Below are 17,108 nucleotides of genomic sequence, written 5' to 3'. Positions count from 1 at the left end.
TCATAATGAGTACAATCCAATCAGTGTGAAAACCCAACTGCCTCATCATTCCTGCCAAAAAGTCCCATTCAACTCAATCATACGCTTTACTCATATCGAGTTTAAGTGCAAAATTCCCTTTCTTCCCCCTCTTATTCATTTTAAGTGAATGCAGAACCTCATAAGCTATAAGCACATTATCCGAAATAAGCCTTCCAGGGATAAAAGCTCCTTGAGCTTCGTTAATACAGTTTCCTAAGATTGCACTCATACGAATCACCAAGACCTTTGCAATAATTTTGTAAATAACATTGCACAAGCTTATGGGTCTGAACTGTGCCAGTTTATTTGGTTTATCAACCTTTGGAATCAGAATGATTCGAGTTTTGTTAATTTCTCCTACTTCAGTATCACCATTCAGAATAGATAAACAATAAAGAGATATGTCTGCCCCGATAATATGCCAATACCTTTGAAAAATATTGCGGGAAAACCGTCAACTCCAAGGGCTTTCAATGGCTCCATTGACTTGACAGCATTGACAATATCCTCCTCAGTGAAATTTGTAAGCAAGGCTTCATTCATGCTATCAGTAACTCTTTTCTCCACTAAACTAAACACATGCTCGTCCGATCCTGTATCAGAAGCCGAAAAAAGATTCATAAAATACTCCGAGGCAAGCCTTAACGAGTCATTTGTTGAAGAAAAACTTCCACCATTCTCATCCTCCAGCTCAGAAATACGACCGCGAAACTGACGTTGCAACGCTATCTTATGAAAATAGGTTGTATTTTGATCACCATTCTTTAGCCAGTTGACACGGGCACGTTGTTCCCAAAAAAGTTATTCCTTATCAGCCTCCAAATTAAGATCTAATTGGACATCTGTGATTTCAACTAAAATCTCATCAGAAGGTTCCTGACTATAGAGGCAATTTAGTCGTTTTTCTAGATTCACTCGAAACTCCTTCTTCTCTCTCAAATTGGATCTGCTCCTTTTCTACATCTGATGACCCAATAACTCAAGTTTTCGTGGCACACTTCTTGCAGAATTGGCCCACCATCATCTAATTATATCCTCGAATGAACTATCTAAACACCATTTAGCCTCAAACCGAAATAGATTATTAGAGTTACCATGATTATTCCCCCGTACTCGTATGGTATCCAGAAGAATGAGACAATGATCGAAAAAAGAATGGCTTAAATGCTCTAACTGATAGCTTGGAAACAAATTCACCCAATTCAACGTCGCCACTCCACGATCTAGCCGTTCCCTAATATTAATAGCTAAAAACGTTCATCTTTCCCATGTAAACCACCGTCCAACAAAACCCAAATCGTTAAGGTTGCAATCCTCTAAGGTCATACGAAAATCATTCATTTGATGCACTGATCTAAGCCGACCACTTTTTTTTCAAAAGAATTTGTAATTTCATTAAAATCGCCCAGCACCACCCAAGGAACATTACAATCATTGCTTAATTGTTGAAGCAAATTCCAAGAATCATTTCTATTTCTACTGTCTGGATTCCCGTAGAACCCAGTCAATCGCCAAACTGCACCACATTCATTATCATTGATTTCAATATCAATATGAAAGGAAGAGAAGCTTTTGAGACTCACCAGCGAATTTCTTTTCCACCCCAAAGATAATCCGCCTTTTGTTCCTACTGCCCCAATCTCAATTCCATTTTCAAACCCACATTTCAACCTTATCATCTTCATTTTTTTTGCACTTAATTTGGTTTCTATAAGAAACAAAATTCGGGGATTAACGGCTCTCAACTTGTTCTTGAGCCTTCTAATGGTTCATGGTCTCCCCAAACCACGAACGTTCCAACTTAATATTTTCATGGGGCTCGGCTGCTCTGCTTACCAGAGCTAGCCGTTAAATCAAAGGTACCTTCCACATCGTTCCCAACTTGCACAGTTCTTTGCCGCTTTTTTCCTTCCATCGTGGCTATTGGATCATTTTCCTCCATTAAGACTAAATCCAGGGGCCCATTGGCCAACTCAGCAACATTCAAAACTTCTTTATTCCAATTACGCCAGTTACTCTGCCCATTAAGGCAAACTGGTGATTTGATCCCAAAGGAATTAAATTGGGATTTGATAGTTGATTCCCAACATTTTCCCCTGATTGCCTCCCCGGATCTTTCATCTTATTAAAATTACTGCCTTGACTGAAACTTTCCATATTTTCACCACAACACTATGACCCATTAGCTTCACGCAACCACCTACTCACCACTGTATTCTAGCGTCTCGGTACCGTACGTAGTGATAGATCCTAGCCAAAAACAATTTTTGATGGTTCGATTTTAAGACGAAAAGGGCAGTAACTCTCACTATGGCCCAATCTTCCACAAATGAAGCAAGACAAACTTAACTTTTCATATTTAAAGTGAGCGTAAACAGCCATACCTTTCCCAATCTGGATCTTTTGCTTGCATTTTAACAGGCCAATTACGTCCAACCGAACACGAATGCGCATATATTTTTTATTCCCCGAGACTGGATTGGAATTATCAAAGTCAAGAAATTTTCCCAAAAAACTCCAAACTGATTAGCCATAGTTTCATTCATTAGACCTGATGGCAGTTCATAAATTTGAACCCAAAACTCCGTAAAATTTAACGCCAAATCTGACGGATTTTCTCCATTTTGAATTCTTTGCAGTATCAGCAGGTGATTATTAAAAAACTATGGCGTGCCAGCAGTTACCCTTTGGACATCAACATCATTAAAAAATTAGAATAGGTACCGTTTGTCCCCTAAATCCAAAATGCAAATTCCTCCGATTGGATGCCAAAGGTCCACCATTGTATTCCGTAGAGACGAGAAATGAACAACACTGTCTGTAAGGCATCGCCCCACCAAACAAAACTGGTAGTTCCGCTCTACAACCGTTATATCCCCTTGGAACGCCTCCTCCTCATCATCCAGCAGGTTCAAGTTGGCTAACTCCTCCTCCATGACAGCCTTCAATCCGAATCACACAGCCAAAACAAAACAGAAACAGAGAAAGACAAGAAAAGGAAAACCAGCAGAAAATAGCGTGCCAAAAGGCAGACAGAGACTCGTGCCAAAAGGCAGACTCCGTAGTGTATGATTAAATGTTGCACACACAGATGGACAACTTGAATATTCATATAAGTAAATAATAAAAATTATAGATAATGTTACTTACAAGTGTGTTATTTATACTAAGGATATGGATGGAGAGGAGGAGGAGGAAAAATATATGAACGACTTGTGTATAAATTGATAACATGCTTGATTATAGTTGATAAATGTTAAATTAGAAATGATATAATATTTTATTTGTATTTCTATAATCCGAACTTAATATTTAATTGCTAAAATTATTATCTAATATGTATGGTAAGTGCATTGGGATGATTATTTGAATTGGAGTGAACATTGGTTGAAATTGAAAAGTGAATTTAATTATTTGCTAAATTGCCAAATTGATAGATGGATTGCTTTATGTATGATTTATTTATTAAACATGGTTGGTAAGTGAAGTCTTGGTTATATGAACTTACTAAGCACATAATGATTACTAGATTTAATTTCCCTATTTATTTATAGTGCTCGAAGCTCGTGAAAGTCTTGGTTATATGAATTTTCGAGGACGAAAATTCTTAGGGGAGAGAATTGTAATAGCCGACTTTCAATGATGTCGGAAATAGTGGTTCGAGATCACTAAATTCGGAAAATAAGTTTGTAAATTTATTTATTTAATAATTACGAACCAAATGTGATTTTTGAGAGATTTTTTGAATTAGTAATTTGTGTTTTATAAAGATTTATTAAGTTAAGAAATTGAGAAAAAGAGGTATCAAGACCTCGATGTTATAAATCAAGCCGTAAATATTTTTATAAATATTTACGGAGTGTCAATAAGGAAGTATTAAAATTTCGTCAAAAAATTTTGACGTTTGGGTGGTTAATTAAATAAAAAGAACTAAATTGAAAAAGGTGTAAAAGTTGCTAAAAAGATTAAATAGCTCAATTGTCAAATGAGGAAAGACCTAAAGTGAAAATAAGCCCAAAGGAGATATTTTGGGTGGCAATAGTGAGAGAAATCAGTAAATGGGTGAAATAAGGGCAAAATTGGAAAATTGCTAAAATTAGCTAAATAAATATGGGACCAAATTGAAATATCTAGAATTCTCTTCATTTGTTCTTCATTTTCATCAGTTGAAAAACAACCATGTAAGAGGGTTCAAGTTGGTTTTCATACTCTAGCTTCATGTAAGTTTAATTCTTGCTTTCTCCTTGAAATTTCTAAGATTTTGGACTTTTACAATTGGGTCCAACTTACTATGTCATTAGTTTTTGATTTCATAACTAATTTTTAAAGTTACTATGGATGTGTGCTGGAAGCATATGAGATTTTTAAAGTTGCCTTAAAATTTAGCTTTCATATATATATACACATAACGTGACTTTTATCGTCAATATATTCGTTACCAACATTCATTTCATACCTTTATAACTAGTAAGTTAGACCCAATTGTAAAAGTCCAAAACCTTAGAAATTTCAAGGAGAAAGCAAGAATTAAACTTACATGACGCTAAAATATAAAAACTAGCTTGAACCCTCTTCCATGGCTGTTTTTCAACTAATGAAAATGAAGAAAAAATGAAGAGAATTCTAGATATTCCAATTTGGTCCCATTTTTATTTAGCTAATTTTGCCAAATTTTCAATTTTGCCCTTATTTCACCCATTTCCTTATTTTTCTCGGCTATTGCCACCCAAAATATCTCCTTTGGGCTTATTTTCACTTTAGGTCCTTCCTCATTTGACAATTAAGCTATTTAATCCTTTTAGCAACTTTTACACATTTTTCAATTTAGTCTTTTTTATTTAATTAACCACCCAAACGTCAAAAATTTTTGACGAAATTTTAATACTACCTTATTGACACTCCGGAAATATTTATAAAAATATTTATGGCTTGATTTATAACATTGAGGTCTCGATACCTCTTTTCCTCAATTTCTTAACTTAATAAATCTTTATAAAACATAAGTGACTAATTCAAAAAATCTCTCAAAAATCACATTTGGTTCATAATTATTAAATAAATAAATTTACAAACTTATTTTCTAAATTTAGTGGTCTCGAACCACTATTTCCGACATCATTGAAAGTCTGTTATTACACCAACCGACTACCTAATGATTAACACTTTGAATACTTCTCTTGAAAGAGCCTACCCCCAACAAATTTAACTACATATTTAATATTAAAACTTATTTTTAACTTAGCTATATATTAATTTTAAGATACATGTATTAATTTTATTTAAAATAAATAGATTAAGTTATGTGTTTGTTAATAATAAAATAACTTTAGTAATAATAAAATTTTATTTTATTATATGAGAGTAGTTTTAAAATTAATGTTACATTCCTTGTAGAGTGTTTAGGAACCAAATATAAGAATATAATTCAATTTTCTGCATAAGATAATGTAATGTTATTTTTAAAAATCATAAATTTTTTAAAAAAATTATTTGTTTAAAATTTTAGGGTTTTAGAAAATTTTAATTTTATGAGATTTTAAAGAAATTTATGGTATTTTTACTTAAAATCTTAAAATTCCTTAAAAAATATAAAAATGCAAAAAAAATCCTAAAATTTATAAAAAATAAAATTATGGAAAAGTTTCATAAAATTTTAAAATTCTCTAAAACCTAAAATTTCAAATAAATGCATTTTTTTAAATTTCACATACTTATAATTTTAGTTTGTGAATTTTTTTCAAAAATAGATTATTATTATTATTATTCAGTCCTTATAAATTTCCAAATTTTAATATTTTTGAAATTTGTAAAATTTTTATTTTTGACATGTAACAAATTGTCATTGTTTGATTTAATTTTTCAATGAAAAATTAGATTGATTAAGGTGTTATACAAAACGAAAGTACAAAAACGAAAGTGATAATTTAACTATAATACAACAGAGAAAAGAAATATAAAGCTTAAAATTACATATTAAAAAGCAAAATTATACTCGAATTATTGAAGTGTTGAGATACTCAAATAATTTTTAATGTAAAATTCTTTATAAAATTAATAAAGAAAGAATCCATTTTATAATTCATAAAAATTAAAAAATTTAAGTGAAAAAAAAGCCCTAAAATGGACGAACTCGATTAATTCTTCGATTTCTTCAAAGCTCTGGGCTCTTTTAATGTTCTCAATTTACTTCAAAGCCCGTTTCTTAATTCCCAGGTTTTCATAAATAAAATGGAATCTACCATGAAAATTTCGTCTTCAATAACGTTTCCTATAAATTCAACACCAAAATTACATGAATATAACAAAGTTTTGTATTGGTCCGCTGTATCCAATGGAAGCTACTCCATATCCAAAATCAGCGACATTTTCTCAAATGGCTCTGCTTCTCATGGGGTTAGTTCCATTTCTTCCTCTTTTTTCATATTTTGTATGTATATTCCTATTCAACTCTTTAGAAATTTCTTAATCGACAAATTATAGAATGAAAAAGAAGCTCATTTTATTCTAATTTCAGTCAGTTTGTTGTTTGTTGAATTAAATATGATATTTCCTCCTGTAGAAAATGCTACTATATGTTAATTTATGTGAAATTCATATTTCCTTTTTTGGGTTTCTTTTGATTTGCCTGAAATTCAACTTTGATGAATTGTTGAATTTCAAGTTTGTACATTTATATGCATTAAGCTTTAAATGTTAATTGGTGCTCTGTTTCGTATTTAATCTTCAGTCACCTTAGAGAACACTTATTTTGGCAATTTTAGTATAACTAGCAGCTAAACTTTACACTTTGGATCTTGCATTCAATTCACTTCTATTTTTTCAAATTGGATTCAAAAGCAAATAAAGTTTTTAAGCAGTTAAGAATTTCGAGAAACATACAATTTTGGTGATGTATTTAAGGTGTATGTTAGAATCGGTGTTAGATTTTACTTTTGAGGATGTTCACTTTGAAAACTTTTGGAATTTCTGTTTGTGATGCTAATACGCCTTGGAAACAAGTCGGTTATCGTTGTGTTTAACTGAAATGGTAAATTCTGATGTACAGGCTGAGTCAAGGGCACTGGGAGATGCGTAGGGACGAAGAAGTCGTCTAGAATCTCTATTTTGTTATGATAAGCCTATCCCCAAGGAATGAATTGAAGAACCAGTTGGGGTATCTTTGGCTGAAAAAAATAGTTGGAGATAATCCCCGGTGTAGTGCTTGTCAGGCCAAAGGTGTCGTCCTTTGTACCACTTCTGCTGGTTCTGGATTATATGTGGACTCGATATTGGAGAGCCAGGGTATCATTGTCAAAGTCCGCTGCCTAGGTGTGAAAATTTTCTCTTCTTTAATTTGTAAATAGGTGTCATGGATGTTTATGCAGTCATGCTCTACATTTGTTATGTTTCTATTTCATATTGTTATAGAAGGCAAACTATATTCGATTCCAAAAGTCTGGTTCTGCGTAACAGATGGATAAAATTCTAACTAGTATCCTTAAAACGGGTCTGTTCTGTGGAGAAGTCTTGAAGTGATTAAAGTAAGGTTTTACATTGATGCGTCAAACGTCATTATAGGGTATTTTTTGCTGTAAGGCTTGTGCATCCTTTGCTTTAAACATTGTGAAATAGGAATCGGCTTTGCTGCATTGTGTGCTTTCATTGCCAAAATGACCTTCATTTTAGTTGATACACGTGGATTGACTTGGCTACTCTACCCATAAACATTAAGGCCCTTGTCATTTTGTCTGATCACCATGGACATTCATAGAATTTTAAGGTTTTGTCATTGCTACTATATTTTCTGCCATTGAGGGCCTCGTAAGTTTTCTTAACTTAAAAGATTTGTGTGTTCTAAGTTTTTGTTTATACAGTTTTGGCTGTTATATTTACGTGTGGCCAATATGATTTAGTATAGTAGTATTATATTTATTAGTGTTCAGGTTGTGGAGGAACCGGCAATGTCATGTGCTCAGAATGCGGTGGCCGTGGTCATCGAGGACCCAAGTAACTTGTGGTTGGCAGCCTTCTATATGTAGCATTTACACATTGTAATTTCATTTTGTTTCTAGCTGTGTAATTCTTTTACATTAAATTGATGTATTTGACTCCTGCAATTTCTAATGGCATTTGCCTTCATTTTAAAATCCCTCTGGTTTGTTGATTGTTTTGGAACTGTATTGAAAATGATCTTTTGCTGAAGCAAACAAACGAGAAAGATATTTTATTTGAAATTTAGTTCATCTTAAATGATGCTACAAATATACAACAGTAATGCGTATAATTTACAGAGAAGCGGAATTCTCAAAACCAGACAGGCTCGCCAAAATTGTAAGTTTTCTCATATGTTGGTATTTTCAGCAGTGTACTTTCTGTATTCTGAACAATGAATTCCTTTGATTAATTTCTCAGCTGCTCTTTCTATGGCTTCCAATTAACCACTAAACATTATATCTTTGAAGAAGCTCTTGAATGCGAACTGGGATCGTTGCATCGAACTGGAGGCTTTGAGGGTTCTCAGCATAAGCAACATAATAAGCTGAAACACATGCTTGTTGCCAGGCCAATGCGACTCGACACTGCAATACCAAAACAAATTTGTTTATAAGTTTCATGCCAGGTAATGATTCTAGCCTTTTAAACAATGTTTAATATCCTACGATGAAATAGCCAATGAAAAATGCATAGATGGACACTTCTGTAGCATAGCTCTTATGAATGGCGAGCGCCCATGTTCCTCCTACAAGGGTGCATATCGAACCGACTGCAACCCCAGAGAAGAAACAGAACGCCCCAGTGAGGTCAGAATCAATCAACGGTATCAGTTCTGCTGTTTTAAACGCTCCCCAGGTATCAGCCGATGCCTGCATGAAACCTTTGTTATAAACCCCGACATGAACAAAGCCCCAGCGGTTCCCGTATGTTATAAGAGTTGAAGCAAGTCTCGAGTAACAGTCAGCGCAAGAGAACAAAAACTCGTCTGTGCCCCCCACAACTGATTTCATAGCTCTGGCCGAGCCCCAAATGGTTCCAATAACCGGAACAACAGCTGAGCCTATGCATACTCTTCCTACCAAATGCTGGACCGTGTCTCGGAAAGCAATCCAAGTATTCATATCAGCTCCACAAGCAAAATTCATGTATCTGACTCGTGAGATGGTAACGTACAACATGTTCCTGATAACTTGCATAGTCCATGTGTAGGTAAGCAGGATTACTATGATGAACAAGATGTCTAAGCCAGTCCCAGCTGCGGTTGCTCCCCCAATTCCAGTCACCAAGAAAGATGAGTACACTAGGCAGGTTATGATGGATAGGATCACAAATGTAGCAGTTTTATCAGGAGGAAAGGATGTGGAAACTGTTAGGATCTTGGTTGCGTAATCAAATCTGGGTTTCACCCAACAAGTATAGAGGGATTGGATCACACTGGAAATGATTGCGATTGTGCCGATTGCTAAACTTATGGGACATCCGATCAATATATGGAGAATACCAACCGCACATGTTAACAAGGGGCCAACGCAAAAGGCTATTTTGATAGCTCTTGATGGATCATGAAAAGAGATCCATTCCCATAGGTAAGAAACAATTCCGGCAGAAGCCGCTGAACCCAGAAGTGGAGGGTACCATTTCTCGGGGCGGAAATGGTTGGTACTTCTAGCGGCATAGACAAAGCCACGGATGGTTAAGACGATTACCAAGATGGAGATTAATATCAACTGAATGTAGAAAATGAATTGGAACAACTTCCTCATTAATTGCCCCACCACTGTTGCGGCTTCTATCTGCAAGCCAGTTGACAGATAGTTATCGAAGAACCCGGAATTGTCCCTAGTAGTTTACAAGCAAAGATGTTTTGTTTGGACCAACCGATGTAACAAGTTGCAAGAAAATGAGGAATCAGAAAACAGAAAACAGGCAGCAAGATTAGAGGTTGGGTGTAATCAAGATGAACTCGAGGAGCTTGCAAGCAAAGATGTCCGGCTTACACCTCTAGTTGAGAAACAAGAATGAAGGAGCGGTGAAATTAAGAAGACTAAGAAACAATAATAAGGAAGAAATGGAGTTGGAAAGTGACATTATTGACCAATGCTTGTGGATGAAATTATTTTGTTCTTGAGTCAGTGAGTCTCCTTGTGGAAGTTTTGCAGATTGAAGTCGACTTCTGATAGCTACTTCACTTTGGAAAAATAATAATAATAAAATAATCAGGTCTTTGTTAAGTTTTTAGCACTTGGTCATTGTCTTCCTTGGCACACACGAATTATCCAAATACTTCTTTGACATTAAAGTATTTGAAATAAAAGTCAATTTAGTCATTTTTCTGGTAAATTATAAAATGATCATTCAATTATGTTCGCGTTTCTGTTTTGGTCACTTAATTTTAAAAAATTTCAATTTAGGCACTAACGTATGATGATAACAAAAAAATCTTTTTCTAACTGGTATAATAACAAATTTAGTACTCAATACTTACATATTCTATCATTTTGATCTTAATTCTGAATAATTCAATAAATTTAACCCTTCACATGTACAAATTCTATTAATTAGATTTTCAAACTTTCCAACTAAATTTTTTAGCATTTAAAACAAAAACATTCCATACTTATAAATTTGTAAAACCCAAAAAGAAAAAAAAAAAACTTCTCTCAACTAACAAACCATTTTCCGAACCAATTCTTGATACCAATGAGTTTATCTTTAACCTTTATTTCCTTTCTCTTTTTTCATTAGTTTTATTCTAAATATAATATTTTATAACCCTTTAATTGATAAGATTTTGGCTAAAGTAAATGGAAAAACCTTTAAAAATTTACTTTAGATTTACTCTATTGTTAACAATATGATATTTCTTTCAAGGTACATATAAATAGTCCTTTAAGTTGGTCTTTAAAATTGAAAATTAAATCCAGAGTTAAAATATGACTTTGAAATAACCAATTGTTCAACCAACAATTATATAAGAAAAATGATGTACATTTAATTTCTCATTAAAAAGTGAAAGAATTAATTAAATTTCCTTTTGTTACATTGATAATGTTTTTTTTAAATTTTATAAACCGATTAAGAGATTATTATGTGTTCTATTTATTTTTAATTATTTGTTTTAATTTTAAATTCACAATAAGTTATACATATAACTAATAATCTGATTTGATGACAAATCAATTACCAAATTAATTTAAAACTAAAATTATGCTTGTCAAGGTGAAAAAATATTTTTTAAAATATTAAATAATTTAAATAATTTTATTATATATTATATTATACTTTTAAAATTTGTATTTTTAATTATTTTTAATAGTGTTATATACCGAATTGGATAATTTCAACCATAAATAAAATAATTAATAGATGTGGAATGCCCCGATTTAAAAGTTGAAAGTTTTGATTAGGAAATTATAGGATCAAATTGATAGAATTTGTAAATGTGAAGGATTAAATTTATTGAATTATTTAGAATTACATCAAATTGATAGAATATGTAAGTATTAAGAACTAAATATATTATTATACCAGTTAAAAAAGGCTTTTCGTTATCAATTTAACGGCAGGTGACCAACAGGAACGAATTCAAACATTAGTGCCTAAATTGAAAACTTTTAAAGTTGAGTGACTAAAATAAGAATGCTGGCATAGTTGAGAGACCATTTGTATAGTTTACCCTTTTTTAATTACAATTGATCATTAGCCTAAAAAATATTTACATATTTTTTAAAGGGTAAACTCCATCACATGGCACCCAACTATTACCCTTTTCTTTTTTTGGTCACCTGACTAACAAATTTTTTATTATATCGATTTCTTTACGTCAAAGAATGGACTAAAAAATCTAATCTTGATTAGTTAGGTGACTAAATTAAAAAAAATTAATAGGTGGGTGACTAAATTAAAAAATTGATAATTGAGTAACTAAAAAAAGAAAAAGGGACAACAGTTGGGTGACCTGTGGTGTAATTTATCCTTTTCTATACTATAATAGAGGTGGGGAAGGGGTAACATGGTTCAAACCCGTGTCAAACGGGTCTTTGACAAGAATTTTAATTATCACTCCATGCAAAGTCAAGACTCTAAAACATTATTTTTTTAACGACGTTTTATATTAACATGAATATATTTGTCTTGTATATCATATCAATAAATAATTTAAAATTTATAAAAATATTTTAAAAAATACATGTATATTGTCATATGGGCTATCATGTTTAAAATTTTAACGTTTAGTCAATATTTTTATTAACAATTTGACTCTTTTAAAAGGTTGATCATATTTAATTCCTTTTAAATGATTAAGCGCCAAATTTTTGCTCCAAAAACAAGGACCAATTTAACAAAAAATGTGAACATTAAAAATTAAATTTAATATAGCTATATAAACCTAAGAGTAAGGATGGTATGAAATAGGATATTATCCGTTTTAATAATTTAATGTCACATTAGTAATTTCATCTTGAATTTTAAAATTTTCATTTAAATTTTTTTAGAATGAAAATACTAATGTGACATTAAACTATTAAAAAAGAATACGAAAACGTTACATCATTATTTCATACAAACTTTTTATGTAAACTTAATACAAAAATTAAAATTACAAAAAAACATAAATCCAATATAATTATGGAATATAATCCCAAGCTTATGTAACAAAAAAAAACATAAATTAATAAATAAAAACATGAGGATCTTTTCTCTTTTTGCTTTAGCTGATCAAACAGATCTCTGCGGTCTGCGCCAACGGCTTTTTTTCTTTAATGAAGACATGTTTTAAATTACCAAGAATTTCCCTTTTTATTATGAGCATGAAAACATGTTCCCATATATAATGGGATCCATCCAACGGTCAGCTTGTCGTAATAAATATTCAAAACCCCCATTGTCCCACTGCCCAAACATCAACGGTCACTTTTTCTACTTTAATGGAAATTCCAACATCAACTTTTTAATTAAATTTTTATTACGTAAAACCAAAAAAATAAAATATAAACCTACCAACAGCATGGTAGAAAGTGTATCGAAAATACACTTGTCGGTCTGGATCGACGGTTTGTTTTACATAATTTGATCGGAAAGTGACGGGAGTCGTCGGAAGAAGTTGAGCGGAGCCGATGGCATATCACCTCGGAATCTCGGGTGTCGGATGTAGTAGAACCCTGACCCTAACACAAAGACTTTGAATGGTACCACATAAAATAGCAATGAAGCAAATAGGCAAACTACCACAAAAATGCCTGTAGCTCTTGGGTCTTTCCAATTAAACAATGCTTCTAAACGTTCCCCTTGGGCTGCTACATCCCCTAATAGTGTTTGTGCCCGGCTTGCCAACGCGCGTAAACGGTCGTATCGGAACCGTACTGTGTCTGGTGATCGTGTGGTTGGAAGCCCGTCGAATTCTTCGTCGAGCTCATCAGGACCGACAGCATCAACGTAAGAGAGCCTTAAGTCTACATTGTGTGGGACTCGCATGCGGTAACGGAATCTCAATGCCAAAATTAAGAAGGCATACATGAATATGGTGGAGAGGACTAGTTGTGGGCACATCACCACCGCTATAAGCAAAACATGAACTAAGATAGTCGTCGGCGGGTGTGCCCACGTGCGAATCCCATCTAACCAACGTGCCAAAATTGCCGCATGTGACAAACAGCCGACGACTCGAAACCAATTGGCCTTGCTCTTTCTCATGCTCCACACGTGTGTATCCGTATCCAACATGAACTGAACTACTTCTTGTCCCAAAGGTGGTTCGGACCGAGCTAGCCTAGCCGTTACTATGCGCATAGCCGTTTGGCGAAGTATGTCCTGTTGGGCTGGACCCAATGGGCGAAGATAGTGCATTCTTGGTAACAATGGGGTGCCATAGGCTTGGATTAGACTTAGCCATGATGAGCAAGAAAATCGAACCGCTATCTCAATCTCTCCCATCTTCTTGGCCCCATTAGGTAACAATACTGTAAGCATATATGAATTTAAGTACACTTTATTCGTGTCAAGTGTAGACAACCGTATACGTATTTTACCGATACGTAGATCTCTACCGGGCTTCCCTGTTTCATCACGCTTGTACCTTCCATTATCAAATACCCCAATAGTAAGCACTGTACATGGATCATATACATCCCAAGTATATTGCTCGTTCCAACGTGGATTAAACCGATCAAGTATCGTACGTGTACGGATCCACTTTTGCCCATACTTAGCCACCACGTATGCATCGGTTGTGCCACGTGTACCGTCTTTGGTCTTCACAGGCAACAAGTTACTCGCTCCTCGAATCCCAACATCGAGCAACCCAATCGGAGGCTTAGCTAGCTGCTTAGCGGCGGCTTGGACGTCACTAGTCACGTGAGCAGCTTCATCAAGCACATGATACCCACCTTCTAAACATGCCTTCACGTGTATTCTACCTGCGTATGGTTTATTTTCAGCACCAACCAAATTGAACCATCTTGATTTCGGTTCAGTTTTATCATCGGTTCGCCTCTCAAGGCTAGGTACATGGATTTTAGCCTGACCCACTAACTGCCCGTTACTCCAATCCTCAACCATGACCACCAAAAACGGCTCAAACGGTTCAGCCGCCACAAAAACTAAATCCTCGTTCCAAGCCGAACCAACCGGAGTCCTACTGGTTTTAAACAATTGAGCCCCAAGCTGAGCCTTAACATAAAGCTCAGGACTTCGAACCTTAGGTTCAGATCCCGAACCAAGCTGCAAATCTTGGGTTTGGATAACCGTTAATCTCAAATACCAAAGCTTTGGAGACAAATAAACCTTAGCTCGGGTCTCGGGTATTAACCCACCCGAATCCGACTGCCAAGCTTCTTGAAAAGCTTCATCGGCCTGAGTCCCGACCCAGACAGAAACCATGACGTCATTTCCAGGTGACTTCTCCGATTCAAGACTATACCATTGAGGAGCCAAAGGACTATCGGGAGGAACCCTTTTGGGCACTTCTTGCAGATCAAACGACACCGCTCCGAGACAATTATCCACCACCACGGTGGTAGCAGTGGTGGCGGCGTCTCCTTCTTTTTGTTCTTCTTTTTTCTCTTCTTCAGCCCAGACTGAAACTTCTAAGGAACTTGAATTCAATCCTTCTTTGTCGAAAGCGAAGACTTGGTCCCAATCTTTGTCGATTTGGCTTTTGGTTTTGATACTGTGAGTACCGATAACCAGTTTTGCATGAAGGGGACAAGCTGGTTCTTTGTTGGCTCGTTTTGCTTTAACAACTCGGACGTATAAAAATGGCATACGGTCTACGAGGTCGTATGCGATACGGTTGTGGTCACCGGAAAGTGATCGGAGTTCTAACTCGTTAATCACAAGCTGACTGCTTTTACCTGTTTCAACTTTGCTTTTTGTTGCTACTACCTTCGTTGATGATGCTTCTTCTTTATGTGCTATTGGAGGGTTCTCCACCTCTGGCGGCGGCGGCGGAGGAGTAGCAGCTGCGGTTGTGTCTTCGGACTTACTAGCCGGCGGTGGGTTCGGTTTCTCTTCTTCTTTGGGTGGTTCTTCTTTAGGCTTCTCTTCTTCTTCTTTCTTTTCCTCCACATTTTCCTCCTTCTTATCTTCCTCTTCCTTTGGCTTCTCCTCAGCCGTCTCTGCTTTCTGCTCAGCCGCAGGTTCTGCCGGTGCCGGCGGCGCTTCTTCATCAACATAAAAAACTTTAACTCCAATCTCACCTTTAATCTGAGAAAAAACACTCCTTTTTTCCAACGGATAATAAACCAGAGTCTCTTCCCCTGCTTTAACAAAAACACTGCCAGCCAACTTCACTTTACCCAAAAACGTGCTTCGTTTCCCCATTTTTTTATCATTGTACAAATTAATCTCCAACATCTCGGCAGCCATGGATTCAATATCATGAACTAAAAACTCCAGCTTTTCATCCCAAACAGGGTTTAAATCTCTGAACTTGGTCTTTGTCCTCCTTCTTTGACCATCAAAATCAACTATGGCATAAGCACTGGCTGTTCCTTGACCATCTTTTGGCATCAAGTTCTTGGCATTGCAGATTTCAACTATCAACTTTCTAGTGCAATTTTCAGCCATATTTTTTTTTGGTGAAACAATGGGGCTATAGATCTGGGTTTGAAGTGATTATGCAAAATAAACAATGAAAAAACAGAGCTTTTTTGGAGTATTAACAGAGAGACGTTGAGTGTTTTTCTTTTGCTTTTTGGTGAATAAAAAGTGAAGGAGATGGGGGCCAAGTGAGGGGATTAAATAGGGGGAGACTTTGTGAGAGAGAGAGGGTGGAGAGTGGACACATCAGCAATGACTCAGATGACGCGTGGCAAGATCTTGGAGGGCGTGATTGGTTTTGGATGGTTTGTGGAGACAGGATCAAAGTCCCCCAGGTGGTGAGTCTGTTGGTAATATATAAATATTATTTTATTCATGTGTTTTTATAGATATTTATGTTATGAGGATGCAAATGGAATTTTCATGAATTTTGGGGATTAATTTGAAGGAGAGAAGGAAGGAATCATAAATGTCATAATAAACAAAAAGCCATTAAGGTAACTTATGGTCATTATATATAAAAATATTTTTAATGAAAACTATTGGATAAATTTTCTTTTAAACTATATTAATAATCTGAATAATTTATTCTCTTCCGAGAGATGTGAGTTTGTGAACTAATTTTAATAAATAAAAATATAGAAAAATTATGTTAAAATAAATGAATAATGAAGAAAAACAGAGAAAAAGTAGAAGAGAATGAAAAATTAAAATTAAAAAGAATATAAAAGAAAAAACTAAATTGCTCAAATGAAAAATATAAGGACTAATTGTAGAATTTAAGCTAAAATTTTCGTTTGAAATGATGATTTAACGTTTCACATCACTTACCATTACATCGTTGACGACAATTAACAACTTAATGACTAAAATGTTACAACATGATAACATAAATAATTAAAATATAACCTGAAACAAATAAAATGATTATTTTAACAATTTACCCTAAACTTTTTCTTAAACGATATTAATGAAAATGATATACTAATTAATTGTAAGAAGATACTTGTTAAAAATATTTATGCATTAATATATTATACACACCGTCAATTAATATTTAAAATATATGGTTG

At 34.5% G+C, this 17,108-nt stretch overlaps 2 protein-coding genes and 1 long non-coding RNA gene across 3 annotated transcripts; 1 reads left to right on the top strand and 2 right to left on the bottom strand.

Annotated features, from left to right (window-relative positions):
* The first annotated feature begins 6,125 nt into the window (after nucleotides 1-6,125).
* LOC108467873 (uncharacterized) lies at nucleotides 6,126-8,147 on the top strand. Its single transcript, XR_001868924.2, has 3 exons — nucleotides 6,126-6,414; nucleotides 7,067-7,329; nucleotides 7,937-8,147. It is a non-coding gene; the product is annotated as an uncharacterized LOC108467873 (long non-coding RNA).
* Nucleotides 8,148-8,192: 45 nt separating this feature from the next.
* On the bottom strand, nucleotides 8,193-10,225 carry LOC108467872 (protein PNS1-like). Its single transcript, XM_017768688.2, has 2 exons — nucleotides 8,661-10,225; nucleotides 8,193-8,579 (listed from the first exon to the last, which is right to left on the bottom strand). The coding sequence occupies exons 1-2, from the start codon at nucleotides 9,756-9,758 to the stop codon at nucleotides 8,442-8,444; spliced, it is 1,236 nt and encodes a 411-aa protein (XP_017624177.1). The 5' UTR covers nucleotides 9,759-10,225; the 3' UTR covers nucleotides 8,193-8,441.
* A 2,655-nt stretch (nucleotides 10,226-12,880) lies between these two features.
* LOC108467460 (FT-interacting protein 7) lies at nucleotides 12,881-16,242 on the bottom strand. The gene has a single exon (XM_017768074.2). The coding sequence runs from the start codon at nucleotides 16,060-16,062 to the stop codon at nucleotides 13,057-13,059; it is 3,006 nt and encodes a 1,001-aa protein (XP_017623563.1). The 5' UTR covers nucleotides 16,063-16,242; the 3' UTR covers nucleotides 12,881-13,056.
* Between the last annotated feature and the right edge of the window lie 866 nt (nucleotides 16,243-17,108).

The sequence above is a fragment of the Gossypium arboreum genome, chromosome 8 (genome assembly GCF_025698485.1).
Source record: "Gossypium arboreum isolate Shixiya-1 chromosome 8, ASM2569848v2, whole genome shotgun sequence".
NCBI classification, from domain to species: domain Eukaryota; kingdom Viridiplantae; phylum Streptophyta; class Magnoliopsida; order Malvales; family Malvaceae; genus Gossypium; species Gossypium arboreum.
The sequence above is the reverse complement of the archived record's forward strand: the minus strand, read 5'-3'. Positions and strand labels throughout refer to the sequence as shown.

Excerpts from the sequence above, each read along its gene's own strand:
- LOC108467460 (XM_017768074.2), bottom strand. The coding sequence starts at position 16,062 with ATGGCTGAAAATTGCACTAGAAAGTTGATAGTTGAAATCTGCAATGCC.
- LOC108467872 (XM_017768688.2), bottom strand. The coding sequence starts at position 9,758 with ATGAGGAAGTTGTTCCAATTCATTTTCTACATTCAGTTGATATTAATC. Across the intron at positions 8,580-8,660 it reads TTTTCATTGGCTATTTCATC|TGTCGAGTCGCATTGGCCTG; the intron begins GTAGGATATTAA and ends TTGGTATTGCAG.